Genomic DNA, 25,851 nt, shown 5'->3' with positions numbered 1-25,851 from the left:
GTTAGGGTGTTATTGCTGTGAAGAGACACCATGAGCATAAAGAAAAAATTTAATAGGGGCTGGCTTAATTCAGCAGTTTAGTCCATCATCATCATGGCAGGAAGCATGGCAGCACACAGGCAGACATGGTGCTGGAGAAGTAGCTTAGAGTTCTACATACAGATCCACAGGCAGCAGGAATAGAAAGCGACACTGGGCCTGGCTTGAGCATCTAAAATCTCAAATTCCCAGTGACACACTTCCTCCAAAGAGGCCACACCTACTCCAACAATGCCACACCTCCCTATGAGGGACATTTTCATACAAGCCATCACAATTAGATTAGCAGAAGTATTTATTAGTATTATTTGGGACTGAGTCTCACGGTGTAGCCCTGACTGGGTGTAAGCTTAATATGCCTACCCCAATTTCTCTGAAGGACAGGGAATACGGGAGTATGCCTCCACTCTCAGTGAGGAATATTTATTTTATGACCAGCATTTTCAAGTAAGACTTCTAGCAGAGAAATGTGAACTCACTAGGCAATTTAGAAAATTATGAGAGTGGATTGACCCAGGATTTTCACTGCAACAATATATGTGGAGAAATATATCACTCAGCAATCTACACAATGTAGAAATAATCTGAAACATTAAACCATTTTAACCTAAGTGTCTCTCTTTCTCTCTCTCTCTCTCTCTCTCTCTCTCTCTCTCTCTCTCTCTCTCTCCTCCCTCTCTCTCTCTCCCTGTGAGGGGGTTCCATTTCATTTTCTATTGTTTGACACGTTTTGTCTTATTGTTTTCTCCTGACTTTCTGATGTATTTTTATTTGAGAGAGAGAAAAACCATGAACTTAGCTGGGTAAGGAAGTGAGGAGGATGTAGGAGGAGTTGGTGGAAAAATACAATCACAATATATTATATGAAAAAATATCATTTCAGCATTACGAATCTTTGACTGCTAGTTTTAGAATTCAATCTGATAGTTTGTTTAAAATATTAAAACCAATTAAGTGCACTTAAGAAGCTTAATATCAGCACTCGGGAGGCAGAGCCAGGCGGATCTCTGTGAGTTCAAGGCCAGCCTGGTCTCCAAAGCGAGTTCCAGGAAAGGCACCAAAGCTACACAGAGAAACCCTGTCTCAAAAAACCAAAAAAAAAAAAAAAAAAAAAAAAAAAAAAAAAAGAAACTTAATATTAGCTTATTACTTAATACAAAATAGTTATTTAAGTGGGGTCAAGAAATAGCATATAATAAAATAGCAAATAATATTACCCAAATAAAGAGCATTATACATCCTGGCATAGAAGATTATCTAACAACAGAAACACAAAGGGATGTTGTCTATGTTTTTTAAACACATGAAAGAGAGTGTATGTAATATACATATGTCAACCAAATTGTCTGTTTTTATAGATAAGAAAACAGTTCTCGTGTTTTGTAATCACTGTTGCCATAGCTATTCTGTCTCCCACTGTACAAGTAGACGGGGAGCTCAACCATGTGTTCTTCTTTTAAAAAGTGCCAAACACAGCATACCAATGATTTTATTTCTGAGTTTGAACAATTGATTCTTTACATTATTTACATTTAACTTTATATGCTTGCATTTAATCAGAATGCTTCAATATTTACCAAATTAAAATTCAAGCGTAAGTTTTTACCACAGTAAATAGGCACATTAAATATTTTAGAATGAAACACTGGCTGTAGGATATTTACAGATGCACATTTCAAATGGATGTATATATATATATACATATATATATATACATATATATTTACACATATATATGTTTATAAATATAAACATTTCTATTTCTTTCATATTCTTTTGACTTCATTGACTATCTTAACAAATTTTGGGGAAGTCGATTTGAAAGTCCACTGTAGATACAGACACAATGTTGCAGGTGCAGTAGTCTCTTCCAGCTTTTTCCAGGTTCTTGGCTCCCCAGCGAAAGAACTGATAATAAGGGCTCACACAGTTTTGCATAGCTTTAAGAGCCCTGGGTATTGTTCCTGAATTCGAGAGGAGGCGGACTTGCTTACTAAGTGGGGAGTAGTTTGAGTGATTCTCTATTTAGATTGATAGATTAGATCACATAATCATTTTTCTATTGCTCATGTCCCTTCTTATAATGCATCTGATCTTAGTCATATGCATGCTTAATTATGCATAGACACAAAGAGGTAAATCAGGAAGTATCCCTAAAAGGTTATTAGAGGACAGTTTTACCTTATTGAATGTGCACCCCAAACAAGTTCAGTCCAGACTGGTCCTGCTGTTATTCATATTCCTGTGGAATACACTTGAATAGAAACTGTCTAAATTTAGTTGTTAAGAGGAGCCGGGGAGCTTACACCATTTTTTCCAGATGGGAGTATGCAAGTGAGAGGTCGACGAGGTCACTAGGTACATTATTGGGAGAGTGGTATGCACACGAAACAGAGTCCTTGTGTCCATAGCATATGCAGGTGAAGGACCAGGTTTATGAAGGTTCCAAGCTAAACTAGCTCCTATGCCTGCCTGCCTCAATAAGATTATGTCAAAAAAAAAATCACCAAATAGTAGTTACTCTGTTTGACCATAAGTGGCATAAATGAAATTCTAAAAATGTATAATTGCTTTTTCTGTTTTTCTATGGTGCTAAGTAACTGATCTTCAGATTGTTTATGAAAAAGTGTACATGTACATATTGCAGTGTCTGAACACACATACAAATGTACTCATCTACCTGTGCACACACAAGTACCAAAATCAGACTGAAAGCAAAGGGATGCTCTGCCTTTATCATGGAGATGTCAGCTTCTAGCCACTCTCTCATAACCTCCACAATTCCATTTGCTAACCGTATTCAGTATTTAGTCATGTCTAACTGAGCCTGTGATGATACCTTAACACAGTCACCATATTCTTAGGGCCCTCTTTCCAGTGCACAATATTTCCTAACACTGAAGCAGCTCTTAGCTTTCTTCACTACATGGATTCAGTTGGTTTTTATTTGAAAGTCAAATGTTCCCTTGCTCTTATGAATGTGGCATTTGTTTCAAACTGCTGGGGAGCTGGTTTACTATGTTTAGCAGGAAAACTACAGAACTTGTCAGGCACTTTCAGCATTTAATTTTGAGGATAAAACCCGAAGCAAAACAATAATAAATTTCAGGAAGAGTTCATATATGGAAAAATTTTAAAAAGTTAAAAATAAGTTTCCTTGTTAATAGATTAGTTATAATGTCATAGTGTTGGGATTAGAACTTACTGTGCAGGAACTTTGAGGACAAAAAAAGCTGGTCATATTTTATTTCTTCTTCATCCTTGAAGTCAACAGTATTTTAAAACAAAAAAAAAGCATGAGATGAAAAAGAATGAAAAACTTATCAGAAACAGTCAAAAAAGAAAAACTTTAAAAAATTTGTTTCTAGTAAGATACTGTGGATCCTTAAGGAAGAAAGACACGTATTATCCAGGAAATGAGTAAAACATCTCTGCTCACTCATGTTGATGAACTTTCTTATCCAGTGGTTCAGATACAAAGCCATCTGATTCTCACACAAATGAGAATGTCTGTTGAAACACAGTCCATCTGCTGGTTCCCGCCTATAGGTCTAGTTTCAAGATAGCAAGACCACCATGAGTCTGAATCCAGCTTCAATACTGTATGATTTCAAGATAGGCATGGGGTGCAGAATGAAACTAGGAAATAAAAGAGAGAATGGGGGGGATATTAAGACAGGAACAAGAACAAAAATAGAAGAAAGTAAGCAAGAAAGAAAAATACAGACTTCTGGCCCCTGCCTCAGAGTAGCTGAAGGTAATACTTAAGTCGGAATGTCTACAGAGACCCTAGTTAACATAAGGACACAGATGTGGGAAAGATCACTCTAATCAACTCTGTAACCAAAATTAAAAATTTGAATTGAAAGTAGTTTGGGTTTTTGCTCCTCAGAAGGGGATACATTGTAATCCTCAGGACTTTGACTGACTAGTTGGTGAACATCAATATAAATCAGTGTCTCCGATAAGTTTTTTGATTTTAATAAGCTCACAAATTCCATTATGAAGAGCTTCACTTGAGCAGTTAATATTAAAAATAATTGTAGACTAAAATCATAGAACTAAGAAATGAGGACTATAGACTAAGAGGGAAAGCTTCTTGAAGGAGTGACATGTAATAGGCTTTCTCTTTTGAGCCACCAACCAGCTCCCAAATGACACAGAGACTTCTTATTAGTTATGATTGCTCAGCCTTAGCTTAGGCTCATTTCTTGCTAGCTCTTATAATTGAACCTGTTTCTCTTCATTTATATTTTGCCTCAGAGCTTTTTACCTTTCTTTCCTTCTGTAGATCTTACTTTCACTGATTCTTGTGTCTGGCTAGCTGGCAGCTGCCTGACTTCTGGCCCTGGGCATGTCCCTCTCTTTCTCCCTCGTTCTCTCCTCCTTCTCTCTGAAGCCTAGATTTCGACTCCTACTTATTCTCTCTGCCTGCCAGCATTGCCTATCCCTCTTCTGCCTGGCTATTGGCTGTTCGGCTTTTTATTAGATCAATCAGGTGCCTTAGTCAGGCAAGGTGAAACAAATGCAGCACAAACAATTTTAACACACTTTCACGTAGTTAAAGTAATATTCTGCAGCATAAACAAATGTAACACACCTTTGCGTAGTTAAAATAATATTCTACAACAGTGATGTTAGTATTTCATTCAATCATTTGCCAGCAGACCGTATCTGAGCATGCTGTAGTGGAGCAAAGATCACCATTTATAATGAGGAAAGATGCAAAACCTTCTATTTCACCAACATGTTTTGGAAGACTAACGTGTAGCCGAGTATGTGCATTGTCTGATAGATTCAGTTCAGGGAGCTTTCCTGCACGGATCATCAGTTTCAAAGTCCATAACTTTCTGGTATACATAAAAATCACTGATCTTCTTAACTTCATTCCCTTCCCTAATGTTTGTGTGGAAATAGCAATGACTCAGCCAGTGAGATGTTTCAGCCTGTAAAAGCTCTTGCCTTCAAACCCAGAGACTTGGTTTCAAATCTTGGGACCCACATTGTGGAAAACAAGAACTGCCTAATGCCAAGTTGACCTTCGAATTTGTGCAGTGGCATCAGTGGCACAAACACACACAAACAAGTAAATAAAAAATATAATAAAGATAGCATCGTTAACATATGTAAACCTCACTACAAACTCTCCATAGTCTGATCTGAACAATTTATACAACTTCCACAGGATTGCAAATGCCACAGAATACCCTGCTGTACCTCTGAAGGGATCCCTATCACGGAACTGAAATTAAATGTGAAAGTTTAAAGCCCCTCAAACCCAGTCCATAGTAAGGCACAGTCAGCAGAATAAACATTGGCCAGGCTATCTCTTTAAAAATGTGGTTGGAGTGAGAGTTATTTATAGAAAAAGTCCTTTTCAGGACGGGAAAGATGGCTCAGTAGGACAAGTACTTATGGAACAAACATGAAGAGTTCTTATAACACATGTACAATACCAGTTGTGGTTAACATGTGCTGGAGAGGTAGCAACAGGAGGGTTCTTGGGGCTTGCCTGGCTAATTAGTTTAGTCAAATTGGTGAGCTCCAATTTAGGTGAGAGACCCTGTCTATAAATAATAATGGTTATAATAATGTGGAAAAAAAACAGAGAAAGACACTCAACGTTAACTTCTGGCCTGTACACATGCACATTCACACAAAAGCACATGCATCCATATATTCCACATGCACACACACACACACACACACACACACACATGCACACACACACGCTTTGAAAATAAAGAGAATAAAATCTACTGTGGTAATCATGGAGGAAGATGCTTAGGGCAGGGGATACTAGAAAGTGAATTGTTCTATCCAGGGAGTAGCCATACTGCTGGTCACTTGCACACTGGAGCTATTGGGCTCATTCCCTCAGAGTCTGTCTCCAACATCATTTTCAAATAAGGTTGAGTGGAAAGGAAAAGAAGTTTCTTTCTGAAAGCAATTTCCAAAAAGGAGATGACTGCACATGAAGACTTAGATTTCAAAGATAACAAGTAAATTATGGCACGACACGATAGAAACGGAGCCACAGTCACCTTCCTTTACTCACCTGGATGTTTGCCGAATGACTTAATTGAAACTAAAGTTAAGGAGACAGTGATACAGCTTAAGGTTCGTCCAAAAGTAAGGACATTGCTATTTAAATGCACACCATCTGGTGTCAATTGTTCAGAAACATACCTGTTTTATTCTTTGCCGTAATTCAACCTAAGGGACTATCTTAGCATTGGTTTGCTTTGCTGTGATAAATTACCATGACCAAAAAGCAGCTTGAGGAGAAAAGGAATTTATTTTGCTTACATTTCCACATCAGAGTCCATTATTGAAAGAAGTCAAGGCAGGAACCTGGAAGCAGGAGCTGATGCAGAGGTCATGGAGGAGTGCTGCTTACTGTCTTGCTCCCAATGCCTTATTCAGTCTGCTTTATTAGAAAACCCGGGACCACATTAGAAAACCGGCATCACCCACAGTGATCTGGGTCTACCCTGTTAATCATCAATCAAGAAAATGCACTGTGGGCTTGAGCACAAGCCCGTCTAGTGGGGGAATTTTCTCACTTGAGGTTCCCTATTTGAAAATGCCCCCAGCTGTGCCAAGTTGATATAAAATGAGCCGGCAAAGGGGCCTTATTAATACAGGGGTCAGATCAAAGATATAATAAATTTCCATATTCACATAAATGTGGGAGTCAATGTGAGATCAATTTGAGATTAATGTAGTTACAACATTTCCTGCTTCTCTTTCCCCTCTGAATGTTCCCATATACCCCTATCTGCCCTCTTTTTTCACTAATTGTTATTGCATTCATATATGTATATACATATACATTCCTAAATATAACCTGTTCAGTCCAGATAGTGTCATTTGCACGTATGTATTCAAGGCTGACTGTTTGGCACTATACAAGCAACTGGTGTGCTCTTCCCTGGGGAAGAGCACCTCTCCCACTCTCAGCTCTCCTCAGCTGGGTATAGTTCTTTGTATAGGGTTGAAGCTTCGAGGGCTTTTCACCGTCTAGTTTATCATGTCCATTTCTGTCATCCTTGTTCAGTTCAGATTTGGATAGTCATGTTGGTGAGACTTTGTGAGTGTAGCTTTTGATGTTATTAGGAGACACAATCTCACCACAAACTCCCTGAGCCTCAGGCTTTTACAGTCTTTCTGCCCCCTCTTCCATAATGTTCTCTGAACCTTAGGTGTAAGAGTGTTTTGTAGATAATTCTACTGGGACTGGACACCGTAGATCTGCCTTTTCATTGGTTGTGGCTTTTTGTAGTAGTTTCCTACCCAGATATGATGCCCATGAACCACAGCAATGAACATCATGCCAAAATATTCAAAGGATGCATGCACACCTTGGCGGTAACCAACAGCTCTCTAATTGGACTTAAGACTTGCTTAGGAAGAGGGAAATCATGCCTGGAAACCTAGCTAAATACTCATTTATTGGTGTATAAATCATTACTGGAAGAGAATCTACAACTTCTATTACTAAGCCAACATAATGAAGCCATTATTACTGGAAGAGAATCTACAACTTCTATTACTAAGCCAACATAATCCTTACCAACAAGAACATGTCCATTACTGGATTTTAAACCTTGGAGACTTTCTTGAGAATGTTTCTGTTTTGGTAGAGTTTAAGGATCAGTGATGAGCTGGTACTTTTTTGGTTTTAGATTATATCAAACAATTAACAATTACGGCTAGGAATGGATAGGAGCAGTTACTTGCTAACACCGTGGCCTGATGCTGCTGGCAATAATAATGGCATAGGACTGAAGGTTTTAAATAAGTGCAGTTGTATTATTAACTGAGTTCATCAAAGCTGCTTAAATGCTGATAATAGACAGTGAGAAAATAATGAGTGTAAACATGGAGTCTAAGAGTGTAATCTGACTCGGCTATTGTAAGACTATATCATGATATAGTATATATCATGATATATATATCATGTATTCATGATTGATCATGTCCAACACTTAAGTATAAGACAGAAGAACTGCAGCTACTTCTAGGTCAACCTGTGCTACATATTTCCAGGTCAACCTGTATTACAGAATGAGACCATGCCTATATAAATAAATTAAATAAATAAACAACATGTCTCATAATCTGGTGAGATTATATAAAGCAGAACTTTATTTCTGAGTTTTAGGTGTTGGAAACTTCAAAATCAAGGTATTAGAAGTTTTAGCATCTGGAAAGATAAACTTTCTGATTAATCAATTATTAATCAATGGTACCATTTCCCAGTACAAGGAACAAACACACGCTCTGTGGCTTTTAAAATAAAAGAATGAATCCCTTCCATTCTCTTATTTCTGCCCCTATCTCCTCATAGTGTCACCTTGTGGGTTAGGATTTTAACACAGGAATGGGTGAGAGGTAGTCTACTGAACTGAAAGACAGAAAGTCAAATTCAAGGAAGCCTAGTAATAACCTTGTGAAGTCTAAGCTTTGAATCCAGGAAAGGAGGGGGAGCAGGATGCCTGGAAACCGATGACATTGAGAGTCTATAGGCAGTGAAGTCATACATATTCAACAGCACAAAAGACTCCAGACAGACAGATGCCAGGGGGCACCCAGGCACATGCCAGCTGCATATACAGAGTTACTGGCCACATATACAGAGGCACAGACCAATACACACACCAGGATACAGACCACATGGAATTAGCCACCCAGATCTCCAGGCAGATACACACTGGCAGACTGGTGAAGGCAAGGGCTCTAGCATCTCACCTCAAGGCCATTGGACAGTCCGACAAAAAGGTGGCATTCTGCCAGAAACAATGTTATTACCGACATATCAATGTTGATTTGGGGGTTTGCCAAACATTTGATGTCACCATATTGTGCTCATAGTCCACCCCCATGTCCATTGTCAGCCATGTTATAGCTGAATTGCACTCAATATCCCTATATTGTCTAAATATAGATCTTAATAGACTTCTGTTGCATACATACAACTTTTAAATTCACTCTCCTATGATAGTACAATACCTGTCAGTTTCTAAAGCCTATAACTAAGAGGGACACAGCTAGAGAGGAATATCCTCCAACAGAGGAGATGATTTAACTGAGTAAAAATGGGTTTCTAGATCTAAATTTTCCTAATGGACTGGGAAAGTGATAAGCCATTTGACCAAATTTAAATTCGTAACCAGCACCTCATTACACTGTTAACATGTGCAAAGACAAGATGGGGACTCACTCGTCAGAAGCAATTCTGAAAAGCAGGTCCAGGGTCAAGCCCAGCATAGAAAACAGGATGCAAATCCAAATGCAAACAGACAGCTTGGCTTAGTCAAAGTGGTATGCTCTTGAATCCAGGTTGGAAAAAGCTTGAAGAGCAGGAAAGGACACAGAGAGCAGGACACAGGGCAGACAAGATAAAATTAAGAAAGAGGGTTAACAGTGCCTCCTAGAATCACAGCTGTAGCGTGGAACAGCATTCTGGATGATGGAAATAACAGACTAACAAGAGTGACAGGCTGGCCACAGGGACAAGCAAGAGGCCACTTTCTTGTAAGGAACTCATGAATTTACAAAGAGCCATTCAATTTATTTGTAGACATCATGGAAAGATAGTTATAATTCATAAGTGGATTTCAAGTTTCCTAGGAGAATCCTTTGTATTCTGTTCTAGGCTCTCTAAAAGAAAAGACCAGTGATATAAAACAGATAACCGTTTGTAACAAATGAAAAGTTTAATTTTCTTGTCAGCATTTAGATTTTTTAAACTTCTTTCTACAAAAAGCAAACCAACAAAAACAATCTTGAAAATAAAAACAAATAAGTGAAACAGAATAAATTAAAGGTGCTAATGAAACACAATCCTAGAAACAAACACCAGACACAAAATCCATAAACTGGAGTTTGGTTTGGGTGAGTTGGGCTGGGCATAATGATGTCATTCATATTTAGTGATATCAACCCCTGAGAAATTATTTTATGCTCCCCATGACCCAGAACTTTTCTTTTGGAGTATTTGATAAACTATCCTAAAATCTGAAATCGTGTGTTTTGTCTTGCTAACAGATGTTCTCATAAGCATATGAAAAACTTTAGCAGCATAAATGAAAAATGCTTATGAATAACAATAATGAAAAGTTTGATTTTTGCACAGATTATTTATTTAATTTCCCAAATTCTCAAAAGTCAAAAAATTATTTACTTTTCATTTTGTATATTTTTGTAATTATTTCTTTTATTGAAAACATACTTTTTTCATACAAGATAATTTGATCAGGATTTCCCCTCCCCAATACCTCCTAGATCCTGCCCACAGCCCCAACCACCCAAATCCATGCCTTTTTTCTCTTGCTCTCTCTCTTTTGAAATCAAACAGGTAAATAAAAAAAACTATTTTTTAATACTTTACTCATGACAAATCAATAAACATGCCTATATTCAAAATTTTGAGCATCTTCTCCTCAGGTTCTTCTTACATATTATTAGATATAACTACATAGTAACATAGTGACAATATTCTTTAACAGAAGATGTTATTCATTATTCAGTCCTGATTATGCTTGTGCTACTATCATGAGGAATAGTTGTCCCTATTATGAACCTATCTTTGACTTAAAATGTTGGCATATTCAAATACTTATTAGTGATGGGCCCCCAACAGAATAGTCAGGATTAGCAACCTCAATAGATTATTTAAATTAATGAATGTTATTATGAATTGACAGACAGTAGAGAACCTAATGTAGGTAGGAAACACTAACTGGAAGAAAACTGTTAGTCTTTTTATTGAGAAACAAGCTAACACCTATATAGTATGAACTTTCATATGCAGAAGATGAGTAACTGGCCAATCTGATTTTGAAAGAACCCACATCCTTGCTTCTGGAATGAGAACTGTTGACAAAAACACAGGCAATAAAGACTCTGATCCTTATTTCAGAACAAAACGATGACAGAAAACTAAATATTAATGATGTGATATAATTTGAGGCTAAAAGTGCTCAAGGACATTAGTTCTATGTGGTACATATGCCGCTTTTATTATCCACTAACACGCCATCAGAAGCAATATGTTCAGCAATTAAAAGTCTTTTCTCAACATTTTCGAAATGGATTAATTAATGTGCTATTCTTCTGGCTTTTTATAATCTCTGTCTCAAAAAGAATAAAAGCAACTTGTTATGTGTCCATGTTAATGGCAACTCTAAAAGGATCCCTAAATCTTCCATACCATATAAAATTACTCATTTAGGGTCTTTTCATATATTTCCTTTACTTTTTAAAATTGCCAATAGAAAATTTATCAACAATGTATACATTTGTAATTTATCAATTGTATACCATGCCTTTGGAACATATATGGCCTGACTTACCCTCTGGGGCTCTTTTAAAAAGGCAGTACATCTCTCATTGTCATCCGGCTTTTGCTGTCATGGATTTTTTTGGTTTTGATGGTAGATGAGTGTAAAAAAAATACTCAATACCAAAGTGTCAAATTTAACATGAAGCTCCACAGCGTCTGTTCTGAACATGGATTGTAAGTGTGTAGTTCACTTATTTGTATAGACTTTTGGTCCAGTTAATTTTACTGTATGATTTTTTAAATTTATTTGCAATATGTTTTCTTAAATAATAAAGTTTATAAGATAATAAAAAAATAACCAGATCCACTACTGGAACACAACCTTGATTTTTATAAATCACTGAGCAAAGATAAACCTGGGGTCATCTGAACATGGAAGCACAGTATCCCTGAAGAGCTCAGGAGATGGAGGACAAGATCTTATGCCCTACCTTCTAATAAATCTAGAAAGAAAATAACTTTATCCATAAGTGAGACACTTAATAGATTATACCAATTAAAATAAGTTATTACTTTCACATAAAAAATTGTACTGTGTTTCTTTTCTTCATTTTCATAGTTCTCTGTTAATGCCTGTAAGTTCCAGCAAAATTGACTTTTTTCTGATACCATGTATATTTTAATAATCAGCTTACCCTCAGTTCCCCAACAAACAGATGCAAGATTCACTTCAAACCAAAGCAAGACCTGCTCAGCTTAGGGAAGAACGTACTCTGTTAGGTTTACCAAATTGAGTCAACACAATGACGGCATACTTAGATACACTGGATTCAGATAAACATCAATTTTTAAATGTAACTATATTATAAATACTTGATTTTGCCAGCTTGTCTCCATTACATATTCCTTAGATTTTTTTTCACCTGTACCTTGTACTTTCATGAGAAAGCTTAGGGCAGATAAGAGAGAACACCTTCTGCATGTTCCTGGGCAAAATGCACAGGTACATCCACATATCCACACTCCAGTGCAATGCTCACATCCCACTTGGCTACCAAGAGCTGGAAGATAGTCTCTTACTCTGTAATATTTCATCTTTAAGTACCATCCAGCCTAGAAGGAACATGGCTTCATGCTTCAATCACTTCTATGTTCAAACACACAGCACTGTATTTTGTTAGCGCTTACCAAGGTAGGGTGAAACTCTTCAAAGAGAATTGAAGGGAAGAAAAGGCTACCAATGTCAGGCGAAAACAGCATCCATTTCTCCACTGTCATATCATTTGTATTTTATCTGATGTGGAGGGCTGGAAACGGTCCACAAATTGTTCTGATGATGAAATGTGAAATACCTGTTGTGATTTAAGAGACTCTGAGAGATGAGCTTGGGGCTTCAGTGGAGAGCCAGGTTGCTCTGTCCTTTCAAAGAAAAGAAGAAAACTATTTCTACATTACTGGTGTAAAACGAAAAATAAAGATGTTCTTTTTCTCTGACTGGTCCTGATAATATCTTTTGGAGATATTTTTGAAAAGCAGATGATTTTCCAAAACTATTCCTTTTCTGTAGGAATATTTTGTATGACAGTGATACCCCAGTGCCAGAAGGCAGATAGTTTAAATATATAGCCAGAGTTTAGAATGGAATATTTTATGTTTCATAAATCTTTATAGGCTATCATCCTATATGATATATTTCCTAGAGCATTCTTGTTACTTAAGGCAGCTTTCATCATAAAAGAAGTTAAATATGGTCATGTGCTCTATCTGCTGACTTTTAGAGTGAGCATTCTAAATGCCAGAAGGTTTAGAAGAGGCACCACGGCAGTAAAGAGTGTTTTAATCTACTGTTTCCCTGGGTCTTTGTTCTGGGGTCACCAACTTAATAACAAAGTGGAGTATGAGTTTCTGTCTTTCAGTTTCTTCTATTTTTGAAATTATATTGTAATTACATCATTTCTCCCTTCCTTTTCCTCCCCCCATACCCTCACATATATCTCCTTGCTTTTTTTTCAAATTTATGTCCTCTTTCATTAATTCCAGTACACGAATATATATGTAGATGCCTGCTCAGTCTATATAACATTAGAATTTAACTGTGTCATGGATACTGGCATAATCCCTGACTACATTCTGAACATTTGTCCTTATGCCTGCAGAGAAGTTTAGCACTCACTCTTCTTCAAGGAAACTTCTCCTTGTGACTGACAGAGATGATAAAGAAAACCACAACCTTTCAAAATGCAGAGTCTGAATTTCTTAGTGAAGTTCATTGGGATCTCTTCAAAACACTATCTAGCTGGACTTGGTGCGCATACCTGTAATCCCAGCACTCGCTAGACTCATGAGGCAGAGGCAGGGGGATTGTGAGTTCCAGGCCAAGCTGGGTACATAGCATCATCCTATTAGGAGGCAGCGAGAGGAGGAGGGAGAAAAACATATGTTCTCTGGATATTTGAAGCCAAGCATACATATGAAAACTGTTCCCAGAAAGGATGGAAGTAGCTCCTGTCCATTTTGCCTCTCATTTCATTGAGCAAGTGTTAGAAATTACTACATAATCCTGTTATTCACAATACGCTAAGAACCCAAACGTCTACTTTGACAGGAATGGAGAGTTTGCTATAAACTGAAGATAGTTTATTGCTTATTATTACACAATTAGAAATGAAATATTTCCATGAAAGATCGTAAAACTTCAAGTTCTCAAAAACACCGTCAATGCCATGCCATTTCCCTTTTCTTTATGAATAATCTTAAACTCTGAGAGGAAGAACTCTGACAGTCACCATGGAGCTCCGTTTCCCAGTCAAGAATTAGCTGTCAGCCAAGCAGTTGACATGTCAATTGTGTGAGAAGAAAGGAGAATGTATGGGACTTTGAAAAACAACGAAAGGACAAAACGTGGAGTATACAAAAGGGACAATACATGAGTAATCTGTTCATCAGCTGTTACTGGAATACCTATTGGTTCATGTTAAAAAGAAAATACAATCTCACAGAAATAGCAAAATAGTGAAAGTCACGCTCACTGCAGGGGTTCTAAGTGGGCATTAAATGTGTGGCTTAGTTTTTTTGTTTGTTTGTTCTTTTTTTTTTTTTTTTTTTGGTTTTGAAATCTTGCAGTGTAATAGGAGTTTTACATGTAGTCAGAGCAAGCTACAAGGACACGTCAGTCCAGTAAAATGTCAAACTGCCTGAAGTAAAAATAAAAACAAAAACCCTTCCTTTTTACATAAGTACAATAAAATGCAAATATTAGCGCCTCAAGGAAAGGCTTGAGAGCAGCATTCAAAGTACAAATAACTTCCTGGAAAATCCACTTGTTTATTTGCGATTTAAAATAATTTCTGCACTGGAGGAAATCTGCAAAAATTTGTCCTGAGGTCTTTCTGTTCATGTTCTTCTTAAAGTCAAAATTTTCTACAGCTGGGCCTTTGAAACTAAATCTCTGGACAGGGAGTGTGAGAGCCTCATATAATTTCACTGAGAGCTTGAGACGCACACAAATCTCTGGGGCAAGTGGGATCTCTGTTTGTAAAGGAGCTCATGGAACAAAGTATCATCCTGAAGGGTACACAGATAAAAGGTGGTATCCAGCGTGCACCATAATGCAGAACATTTTTTATGTATCACCATGTTCTATGGTTCTCAGAGAACTGTGATTTCAAATTAAACCTGAAGAAATGGCCAAAGTAATAGTCCTAGAGAAATTTATTCACTCTTGTAAAAAATATTAAAGAAATACAGCATATAAAGATAGTGAATTCTTTTTAACCATAGTATTGAAAAGGATAAGGGTTTCTAGCTACTGGATATATATATATATATATCGAGAGAGAGAGAGAGAGAGAGAGAGAGAGAGAGAGACATATACATATATATGTATATAATATATATGGTTTGTATCCATGATAATAAATATCATCTATAAGTTAAAAATAAAAGTGTGAATATAAGGAATATAAGATAGATCCTCATAGAAGAGTTTTAGATTGTTTATCTAAGAGTAAAAAGAAATAAATGCCACTATATTGCAATACCAGAATTTATTCAGAGAATAAGAACAAGTTAGTTTTGAACTGTAAAAATCTGTTGTAGGCTGTCCTGGATACTGGGAAAATCTTAAATACAATGCTTTCTGGAAATGGACTCCCTTACTGCAATTATTAATGTTAAAAATATTAAACATCCTTCTTGGAAGCCTGTGCCTGTCTATATCATTCAACATAGATGTTAGGATTCTCCATATGTCCCAAAGACCACCCTGAGATCTGAATAGTCACTCAAAATACACACAGAATGTGTTTCAGAATGCTGTGCTCACAATTCACTTATGATAGTGAAAGGATGTGGAGAGAGATCCAACAAATGAAGTGACATATGCATCATAGACCAGGACACTCATTCAGTGATGAAGCTGACCCAAACTCCCACCGTAAATAACAGTGCTAGCATGGACTATTTAATGTGTCCCGTACCCCACAGGAGCACCAAAACATTTCATGTGACAGGACTTTCAAAGGTTTACAGGTGACCTCACAGGAGCTAAAGTAAAGGCCAGAATTCTCTCGGGGTAGGTGAATCTTTTAATGCACCTGCTACTATACGACACTGAACTGGTGTATCCCTGAAAAGGCCTTCATCTATAACTACTAAGAAAGCATTATCTCCCCTATTCCTAAATTCTGCTGAAGAGACACCAACTAAAAGAAATTTTAGTTAACTGTTTCAAATAGCACGCATGAGTAGACTACAGACAAAAAAAAAAAAAAAGATGTACTTTAATACACCACACTTAAAAAAATAGTGAGATGACTTTTTGGTGGAGAGAAAAATAAACTGATTACTAAATATGATAGAGCTAGTGGTTAATACAGAAATACAATATTTTTTACTTGATTTCTTACCTACTACTACTTGCGTATTTTCTGAAAGTGAGATGTGTAAACTTATGCCCCTGGCTTTAGAGGAAGTCTATGTATACATTCGGTTGAATCTGCTTTGCCTCATACACAGAAATAGTCACTGCCTAGTAGGGTGTATCATGTGGCAGTTATTTCACCTGCGGCTATGGAGGGCAGTAGTTCCAACCTGGCTGAGCTAAGATGGGAGGTGCTTCAACAGCTTTGTTTCTCAGGTGTCGAAGTGTATTCTTGCTCCAGCACTGTTAGGATATCCTATAGTGCAGGCTTCTCCCTGATACTCGGCTCCTTCTTGTGCAGACTAGTGATCGGAACCTCTTAGAAGGGTTTCTCATTATGCTCTATTTTACAAAGAAACATTTCCTAACATATTGGAACTTACCTGGAGTGCAGATTCTTATTTCCTTATTATACTGAAAGAATGCGTTTGTATTTAGACTAATTTTATTACCGAGTTTCATTGGGTTACTGGAATTGATTGCAAAGGAAGCCTTCAAAAAGGATGAAGTAGCCACTCAATCATGAAATGGTTTTAGGATGCTGGAAAATTTCCTTAGAAAATTGAATTTCCTGAGTAATAGTTGGAGTCTATGCTAAAAGAATCAGATTTTGGTTGCAAATTTTACAACCCAACCAGTGCCAGAAGTTTCATACTTTTAAAGCTTATTTTTTGAAAATATACATTTATACAATTAATAAATTATTTATCTTTGTACTTAAATTTATTTTTAATTTTTAGAATATGATGATAGGAATATAGAAACTAAATTAACTATAGATTTTCCTAGACTACTGTCAATAAGTTTTACAATGAGAGACACTGAAATCTCAGTACTAAACATTATTTTAATTAAAAAAATTTTTCTTTTAACTTGATTTGTACACTCTACTACTACGAAATTTTTATGACTTTAAAACATTTAAATTCTATGATTTAATTCAGTTTGAAACTCTAAACTTTTGAAAAAACACCAAAATATTCACACAATTAAGCATATAAGCATATAACATTAAGTATATAATTAATTTTTTGTTTTGTTTTTTGTTTTTCAAGACAGGGTTGCTCTGTGTAGCTTTGGAGCCTGTCCTGGAACTCACTCTGTAGCCCAGGCTGGCCTCGAACTCACAGAGATCTGCCTGCCTCTGCCTCCCGAGTGCTGGGATTAAAGGCGTGCACCACCACTGCTCAGCCATATATAATTAATAATCTTAAGCATATAACAACAATTTAATGATTTTGAGCTCACTCCAACAAGCATGTGAACTAGAGGTCATGCAAAAATCAAATTTTATGCTCATATGTACATAGTTACTTTATGAAACAGATATTTAAATTCTAATGTCCATTAAGTTTCCATTATTTTTAAAATAGATAAAAACTTTTTACAAATCCCATTATAAACATTTACAATGCCAAGCACTGAATAAAATAAATATTAATATAAATGTTTGGTTTTAGTTTGATATCCTTTTTAGAAGTAATACAATGGAAAATTACAAACAAGAAAAAATCTGAAAAAGTTGGGTTTCTCTAATAATAAATTTGCATTGATCAAAATATCATATCGGGGTGCCTGATTCTTTCCTTTGTTTATATTATGATATGTCTGTTAGTTAATTGTCACACCTATGATCTGCACTCCAGATGAACACAGTCTGGAGATAATGAAATGCCAGAGATTTTGAACCAGGAGTGTTAAGTTTGAAACACTAAATTTCAGTTTCTAAAGATGTTTATGCTACTGTTGAATATATGAAAGAATTTTTTTCTTTTGTTGGTCAAACGTCTGCTGTCATTGACAATAAAACACTGGATCAATAGGTTGAGGAGAATTTCTAAGCAAATTATAAACTTTCACACACACACACACACACACAAAACAAAAACAAAAACAAAAAAATGCCCTTAGTCCCTTTAGTGTTGCATATCTATCACTAATAATTAAAGGAAAGGTCATGAATTTGAGAGGAAGTTATGGGAGGAGACACAGAAGGAGTTGGGAGAGAAATGACGATGTAAAAAGTCTTAATTTAAGAAGTAGGGACTTTCAAACTATCTAAATGCCTATCTTCCCTATTAAGCTGTAACGTAGCAGAGTTAGGTCAGAGTCTCATGGGAAATACAGAAAGGGTGCAGGCGGGGTCAGCGAGGGAGCTCAGCAGTTGAGGGCCCTTACTACATACCACCAGATAAGCTGCATTCCATACCCAGGAAGGGCATGGTGGAAAGAGAGAACCAGCTTTCACCGGTTGTCCTCTGACCTCCACATGAATATGCGTGCCCCTCCTTTGCCCCCAAATATAGAGACAGGCAGACAGACAGAGTCAGACAGACAAACAGAGAGACAGACAGACAGACAGGCAGGCAGACAGATAAACAGAGACAGACAGACACACGCACACACATACACACACACATACATACACACAAAAATATATATCATGACAGACATAGTAGTACTGCACACTGGTAATCCTGAACTTGAGAGTTCTTGGCAAAACTGCTTTTGGCAGGACCAGTCAGGGTCACATACACAGATCCGGTCTCAGAACAACAACAACCACACAAACACTGAGGTAAACCCAGACTTTCTGACCGTCTCACGAAGAATATTCTCAATTCCCTCCACACCGCTTGATGGCTTCTTACAATTGATGTATGCAGTTGTCTAATAGATATTGGTCTGGAGAAACCAATGACAATCTCATCTTAAAAACATAAAAACTGTTGCTGGGGGGGGAGCATTTTATTGTCACATTTTATATGATATTATTGCCTGCTCTGAGGCAGAATCCCCAGCAGAATCTGATTTGAATTTTAACTAGCATCACAGAAGAGTTTAGTATAGAAAACAAAATTCTGAAACTCATCCATGCTTAGAGAATTGTCCCTTTCCTCCCTTTCACTTCCCTTAGGTTACAGTTATGGAAGCCTGTTCAAGGCGCCTTGAGTAACTTTTACTTGAGGTCCCTTATATTAGGAAATGCTTGAGAGATCCCCTAAGCATTGTCCTGTTCCAGATAACCGCAAACCTGTGGTAAGCCAATTAGCATCCTGACTTAACTCAAACTTGCGCATAGTTTTTCCAAAAATTTGCAAATCACACTGCAGCTCTCTCATCTAAGTTTTTTCCTCTTGTTTGTGGATAATCCGTATTTCAATCAGTCTCTTCAGATCCTGCTTACAGTGGGTATCTGAAACACATATTCCTGGAAATCTCACAAATTTTATTAACTCAATCGGAAGTGTTGTGTTTGCCTTGCTTTCCCAGATAAAACATTAAAATTGCATTCTTAGCAAGGTCTACTGTGCTAGAGACCAGGAAACAGGCCATGTGCGACATGTTTGCACAACAAGAACAAGATGTCCCCTGAAAACGAGCCAGTTCACGCTTTGCGTGCTTTGTGCTCTGTGCCATCCTTACTGTGAAGCCTTTAAAAATATCCTGTGTTTTCAGAACTAGCTGACTAAGGTTTAGATGATTGTAATATAAATGTGGCAATTTTCTAATAGTCACAAATTTTAGAGATTATCCTGTATTATCAAACTTCACTTACTGTTAAACTGAATGTCCAAATATCTGTGATTTTTACACATTACATCAGAAATTTCATAGCTGCAATCAGTTTCACGATTGATGTATTCCATCTTATAAGAAACTAAATATAGTTAATAATTTATAATTTGGAGGCTTTACAGCTCCTTATAGAAATCTGTACCAAGGAGTAGAAATTTAAAAGGAAATCGTCTTTTTCTGTATTTCTTTTCCATGAAGTAACATAACACTTCATTTTAAACTATTACAGATTTTGCAATGCACATTAATAAATTTAAACACAATTATTTCAAACAAAGACATTAAGTTCTTCAGCAGACTGATAGCTTGGATGTTGGATCTCATATTTAATTGTAAAATTTTATGTCAACAGAATCCAGCTGCATATGTTAGGAAATGCCAGCAAATGAAAGGATACACTCCTTGCCGGGCGGTGGTGGCGCATGCCTTTAATCTCAGCACTCGGGAGGCAGAGCCAGGCAGATATCTGTGAGTTCGAGGCCAACCTGGGCTACCAAGTGAGTTCCAGGAGAGGCGCAAAGCTACACAGAGGAACCCTGTCTCGGAAAAAAAAAAAAGAAAGGATATACTTCTGCCTACTGTTGTTTGACAAGACAACTTATCACAAGAATTTTGTTTACATGTCATATTCTGAACAAGAGAGATTTTGCTAACAGAAGTGCAGCTAGTCAGTAGCACATCTGAATCCATAAAGGGTTCCTCCCTGGTCAGTACAGGCCAAATCCTTACTAAAAATTTTTTTAAATTCTACTAAGTAAATACAAATTATATATACAAGGGTGGTAGATTCTAGATATAGCATTGCTCTGTATCCTTTTATTCAGCAAGTATTTACTCAAAAATAATCTATGAAGATATATTTTCTGTCAAATTAAACAGTTATTGCCCTACCAGATGGCAACAGCACTTTATATTTGCCGTGCATGGCAAATGATCTTCCAGTAGAACCAGCAAAAACACAACCAAATAGTCTCCGTTGCTTCTCTCTGAAATTTATTATTGCAGAGAGAGCAGAGGCAGCCCTGAGTGTGAGGCTCTAAGTGAATGTGTGTTTTGATATGGGCATGACCAGGTCAAGACCTCCCGAGACCTAAAGCAATGGGATAATTGGCTAGGCTAGCATGAGACAAGTTCAGGAGAGGCTGTGAATCTTTCCTTGGAAGAAGGAGTGTGAGATCCTGAGTGTCAATGGAAGACTGACCAGTGCATGCAAAGACCAGAGCTTCCTCCTCTGGAATCTTTAGAGTCTGAGATGGCTTGCGTACAGACACCTCTTTCAGAAGCTGGCTAACTCACCCTCCTGTGCTGTACATGAAAACCTTGCTAATGTAGTTGAAGTGCTAGACTGGTACCTGGCAGAGAACCTTGCTCCATCCCAGCTTCACTGTTCCTGTTTCTGTGTTAACTTCATTCCCCCTCACCCTAGCCATGGTTCAGGGACTCAGGCTGTATGCATTGCTTATTACTATTATTATTATTATTATTATTATTATTATTATTATTATTATTATCATATTTGCATGGGTTTTTACATGCATTTGTATCTGTGCACCACATATGTGTCTGTTACCTGTGGAACCCTGAAGAAGAGGGCGTTAGATCTCTGGACCTGTAGTTACAAATGGTTGTTAGCCAGCATGTAGGTGCTGGGACTCAAACCCAGATCCTGAAGAGTATTCAGTGTTCTTAACTGCTGTTCCATCTCTCCAACCTCTGTTGTTTCTATTAATCACCACCATACTGCCTTCTGCTTTACATGAGTATACACACACACACACACACACACACACACACACACACACATGCATCCAAAAACAGCCATACACTTGATTATACCCATACTTTATGCATCCCACACAATAAATAATAAAGTAATATAATTCTTAAAAATAAAATTGTTCCAGGCAGTGGTAGCACATGCCTTTAACCCCAGAACTTGGGCGGCATAGGGAGGCAGATCTCTGTGTCTCAGTAGTCTAAGAGCAAGTTCCAGGACAGCCAAGGCTACACAGAGAAACCCTGTCTCAAATAAAAAATAAAATAAAAATAAAGTTACTAATTTTAAGTACAATGTGCACTATAAATAAGAAAATGAACAATCTTACAGAGGGAAAGGACTCAATAATCATCTTTGTTCTTCTTTACTAGGTTTTTCAAGGCAATTTTGACAACGACACTCACAGGAAAAACGTCATCGACCCTCCCATTTATGCTCGACACATAAGGATCCTCCCTTGGTCCTGGTATGGAAGGATCACTCTGCGGTCAGAGCTGCTGGGCTGCACAGAGGAGGAATGAAGGGACTCCACATCCCATCATGCTTTTCTTTATTTCCCTAGAAGTATCTCCATGAAATGAACTGTGCAAAGTCTGATGGAAACTGAATGGGTTCTCTTTTTCTCATGAAAAAGTGTTCAAATTTATGGTAGGCTACTAACTGTCTTTTAAGGGGGTCTAAGCCTGCCTTTTCAATAACTTAATTTTGTTTTTATTGCACAACTCTCTTAAGTCACATCACCCGCTCTGTGAATTACTGTCCATGTTCTCTAAATTATGTCCATTGACTGGAGTATAATAGGCAAAGCAAGGCCTCCTTTTACAGCAAAGTTAAAGAAACTCATAGTTATCAGATGAAAGAGTTAGGAGAGATTTCATGGTTACTGTTCAACCAACACTTATAAAACATTCAATTTTAGCAATAAGGGTTTTTTCCTGTAATGAATTGGATTATCTGGATGGTTTCCCTGTGCCTAACACTGTTAGTGTTTATTACAGTAATTTGGAGAAGACTATATGATATGCAGTACCAATCAATATAACAATTCTATTTTTATTTTCTTTACTTCTAATAAAAAAGGAAGTTCTTTATGTTCAAGTTTATATTATTTATATGTGACATAAATAGGCTATTATTTTTTCGCATTGGATTTCCCCCTGTATTTAACTGGAAATGTTGTGTTTATTCACGTACATGGAGCATCTATTAATATACATTGAACATGATTGGTTATCAGTAAATGGGTCTATATTTAATATGAGTACATTTAACCTGAATTTTCATGTTTGAAGGAAGCCTTATCTCATTCCCTAAGGCTTCCTTTTCTGAGACTCCCTTATCATTTAGTGAAAAAGAACAAAACTATCATGACCCTGGAATTTAAATCTTCATTTCTTTGAAAGAATAGAATCATTCTCTATATATTGAAGATATTGTACATGAGCCTCATGCTGCACAGCTTGGCCGAGTGTTCTCAACATTTCTTTGCAGATTTCCATGTTTCCTGTGAAAATAAAATTTCAGTGCTGTTTGAAATCAGTGGTAGCTTCTCGAGAAAGCACATTGCATAATTATTGGTGAGAAGCAATGCATTTACTAATGACAAAGTCATAAACCATTTTCAAGATGAAAATTGATTTCTATTTCTTTTGCTCCAAACGTCCTAGAAAAAAAATAAACAATTCTCATAATAATTTGTTATTGATAATGGCAGCATCATCGACATATATCTCAAATTAAAGCCCAGGCTGCCTCCATAAATGTCCTCCACATCTAATTTATAAGCTTTACAAGTATTTATTTTATAAGGCCCAGACATAGAATTATCGGAGTTTTAAATGGAGGGTTCAGGAAAAGAAAGGGTGGTATGTACACGAAATGCTAAAGTCCTGCAAACACTGCTGTGTCTTATTTCCTTTTCCCTTTACTGTGTGTGCTGCATAAGGAAAGCCACTTTTGTCATGTTCTGTCTGTCCATGTGATCACAGCACCTCTCGATGATGTAATTATGGAGTGGTCTTCAATCACAGTGAAGAACTGAAAGAGAAAGTCAATCAGATTGCCATTTTAAATGACAGCAAATACATTGCTCTGTGGTGGCTGTCAGGCCAAATGTTTGCCCCATGCCCACATGCTTTCTATACCAGGTTTGTTAATAATCCTGTTGATTTTCAGTATATAAAATGCTGAATACTTATCAACATTTTCCAAAAACAAAAGTGCTATGTCCTGAATACCGTTGTCCTAAATAATGTTTAAAATTATCAACATAGAATGTTTAAAATAGTATTTTAAATTAAAATAGCAGTACATAGAATTACTTAGGTCCTAAAAGTGCAACACTTACTGACTAGCTCATGGTCCTTGTTTCTGTCAGGGATAACGGTACTACTAAATCTGTAGGTGTTTTTCTTTGCAGATTCTTTATCTTTAATACTAAACTCTAGAAATTATAAATAATATTTTGTGTTGAAATACTTTTTCAAAACTATTCTTGACTTCATGTGATACTTTGAATTTTGTTCTATTGATACCTGTTTAAAATTTGTTTGCCCAAGGACTTGGTACTAATGGTATTTGTTCCTGTTTAGAAAGTCAGTGGACGGTCTGCTCTTGCTTGTATACCCTCTCTGCTCAATGTGCTACTCACAACATAGCATGCCCAGTGCACATGCATCTGTCAGCAAAGGATGCTTACACAGAAAATACGACAATACTGGGAAGTTTAGCGTTTGTGTCAGTTGTATCCACGGCTTCAAGCTGAAACATTATGTTTTAATTGAATTTTCTTTACAAGCAAAATTTTACAGAAACACAGAAGAATTACCCAGTCTTTGCTATATTACATAATTATCACAAGCTAATTGTATGATTTAGGAAATTACAAATGACTTAGCTATTAACATATCCATTTCATGTATATTCCAGTGTAACCATCTGTCACAGGCACTAATTCTGACTTTAGGGTTGACTTTCTCTTTGTGAATGTCTTCATAAAGATAGGTATGAATTTTGAAGACCAGGTATTAATGATTGCATCTTTGCTAGACAAAAAATTGTGAGATATAACATTGAATGCTGGCATCTGGTGTGTCTGTAAGGACAGAAATAACTAAGATACACATAACTTTTGTAAACTTTCAAGCTGTGTGATATCCCAATGTTGTTTTTTTCTTTGTAGATATACTTAAATCATGTAGGATGTTGTAAAATCAGTATGACTCTGTCTAGTCTTCAAACTTAAAATAAACTTTTGAAAATCTGTGTTACTTTTGAAGTGGTTGTAATTAAACATGTTTCTAAGAACACATGAATTGTCTGTGGATGCACACTAACCTTAACCATATACTTAGCTTAATTTTTATTTAATATCAGTGAAATAGGCAAATCAAAAGATAAAGATTATAATTGTTTTCAAGTATAAGACTGCAAAAACATTTTACCCAAGATTATTAAAATGTATAAATCTGTCTATACTTTTTAATTTGCAGAAAATTTGCAAACTATTAATAATCCAATCATTTTCTCCTCATGTATACTTAGAGCAGTATAGTACAAGACTAATAAATCTATTGTTATTCATATATTATTTTTTACTGCTTCTATTATTCTTTCAGTTAATAACGCTCAGGAGTATATTGAGGGAAGCCCATTGATAGTAAGCAATAACGTGACATCAATAATGTATATTTATCTCTAACTCCAGTTATTAACAATGCTCAGGAGTATAGTGAGGGAAGCCCATTGATAGTAAGCAATAACGTGACATTAATGTATATTTACCTCTAACTCCAGTTATTACTTCGTAGAAGTCTGAACACGGGACTTTTTTACAAACTCTTTCTGGCTCTATAGAAGTCACCAGTAAAATAATCATGTGTAATTCCTACACTTTAATACTTTATTAGGATTCAAAAATTAGAGTAAAACTCAAGATATTAAAAGCTGTTTTCTTCCAACATCTGTGAATCTCTGCTAGATCAAGTTTCATGATTCTGTGTTCCTACATGCTCCTATTTAATTTCATTTTAATATGAATGGTTCAGTGGGGTTCCATTTTTGCCTAAGGTTTGCACACACAAACATACATAAATGTACTTTTATTAAGTAATAATAATTATGAAAATATTCTCAATAAGCTTGATAGTAAATTATGAAAACCACTATATGGGGTAAATTTTTATTATGATAGCAGGTTATGGAGAGGAAAATCTCCAACTAGGAGGCTTTTAGAGAGCAGCTGAT

General features: G+C 36.5%; 1 protein-coding gene across 2 annotated transcripts in view; it reads left to right on the top strand.

The window, feature by feature from the left end:
- Edil3 (EGF like repeats and discoidin domains 3) overlaps window positions 1-24,870 on the top strand; it is a 457,317-nt gene extending 432,447 nt beyond the window's left edge. For both annotated transcript variants that reach the window (XM_052743643.1, XM_052743642.1), the window contains one exon: window positions 21,978-24,870. In XM_052743643.1, the coding sequence (XP_052599603.1) occupies window positions 21,978-22,127 (150 nt within the window). In that variant the 3' untranslated portion in view covers window positions 22,128-24,870. The remainder of the gene's footprint in view (window positions 1-21,977) is intronic.
- The last annotated feature ends 981 nt before the right edge of the window (window positions 24,871-25,851 follow it).

Source organism: Peromyscus californicus, unplaced genomic scaffold (assembly GCF_007827085.1).
Source record: "Peromyscus californicus insignis strain IS unplaced genomic scaffold, ASM782708v3 Scaffold_18__1_contigs__length_77618521, whole genome shotgun sequence".
Classification (NCBI taxonomy): domain Eukaryota; kingdom Metazoa; phylum Chordata; class Mammalia; order Rodentia; family Cricetidae; genus Peromyscus; species Peromyscus californicus.
Note: the sequence above shows the minus strand (reverse complement) of the source record. Positions and strands in the feature narration are given on the sequence as shown.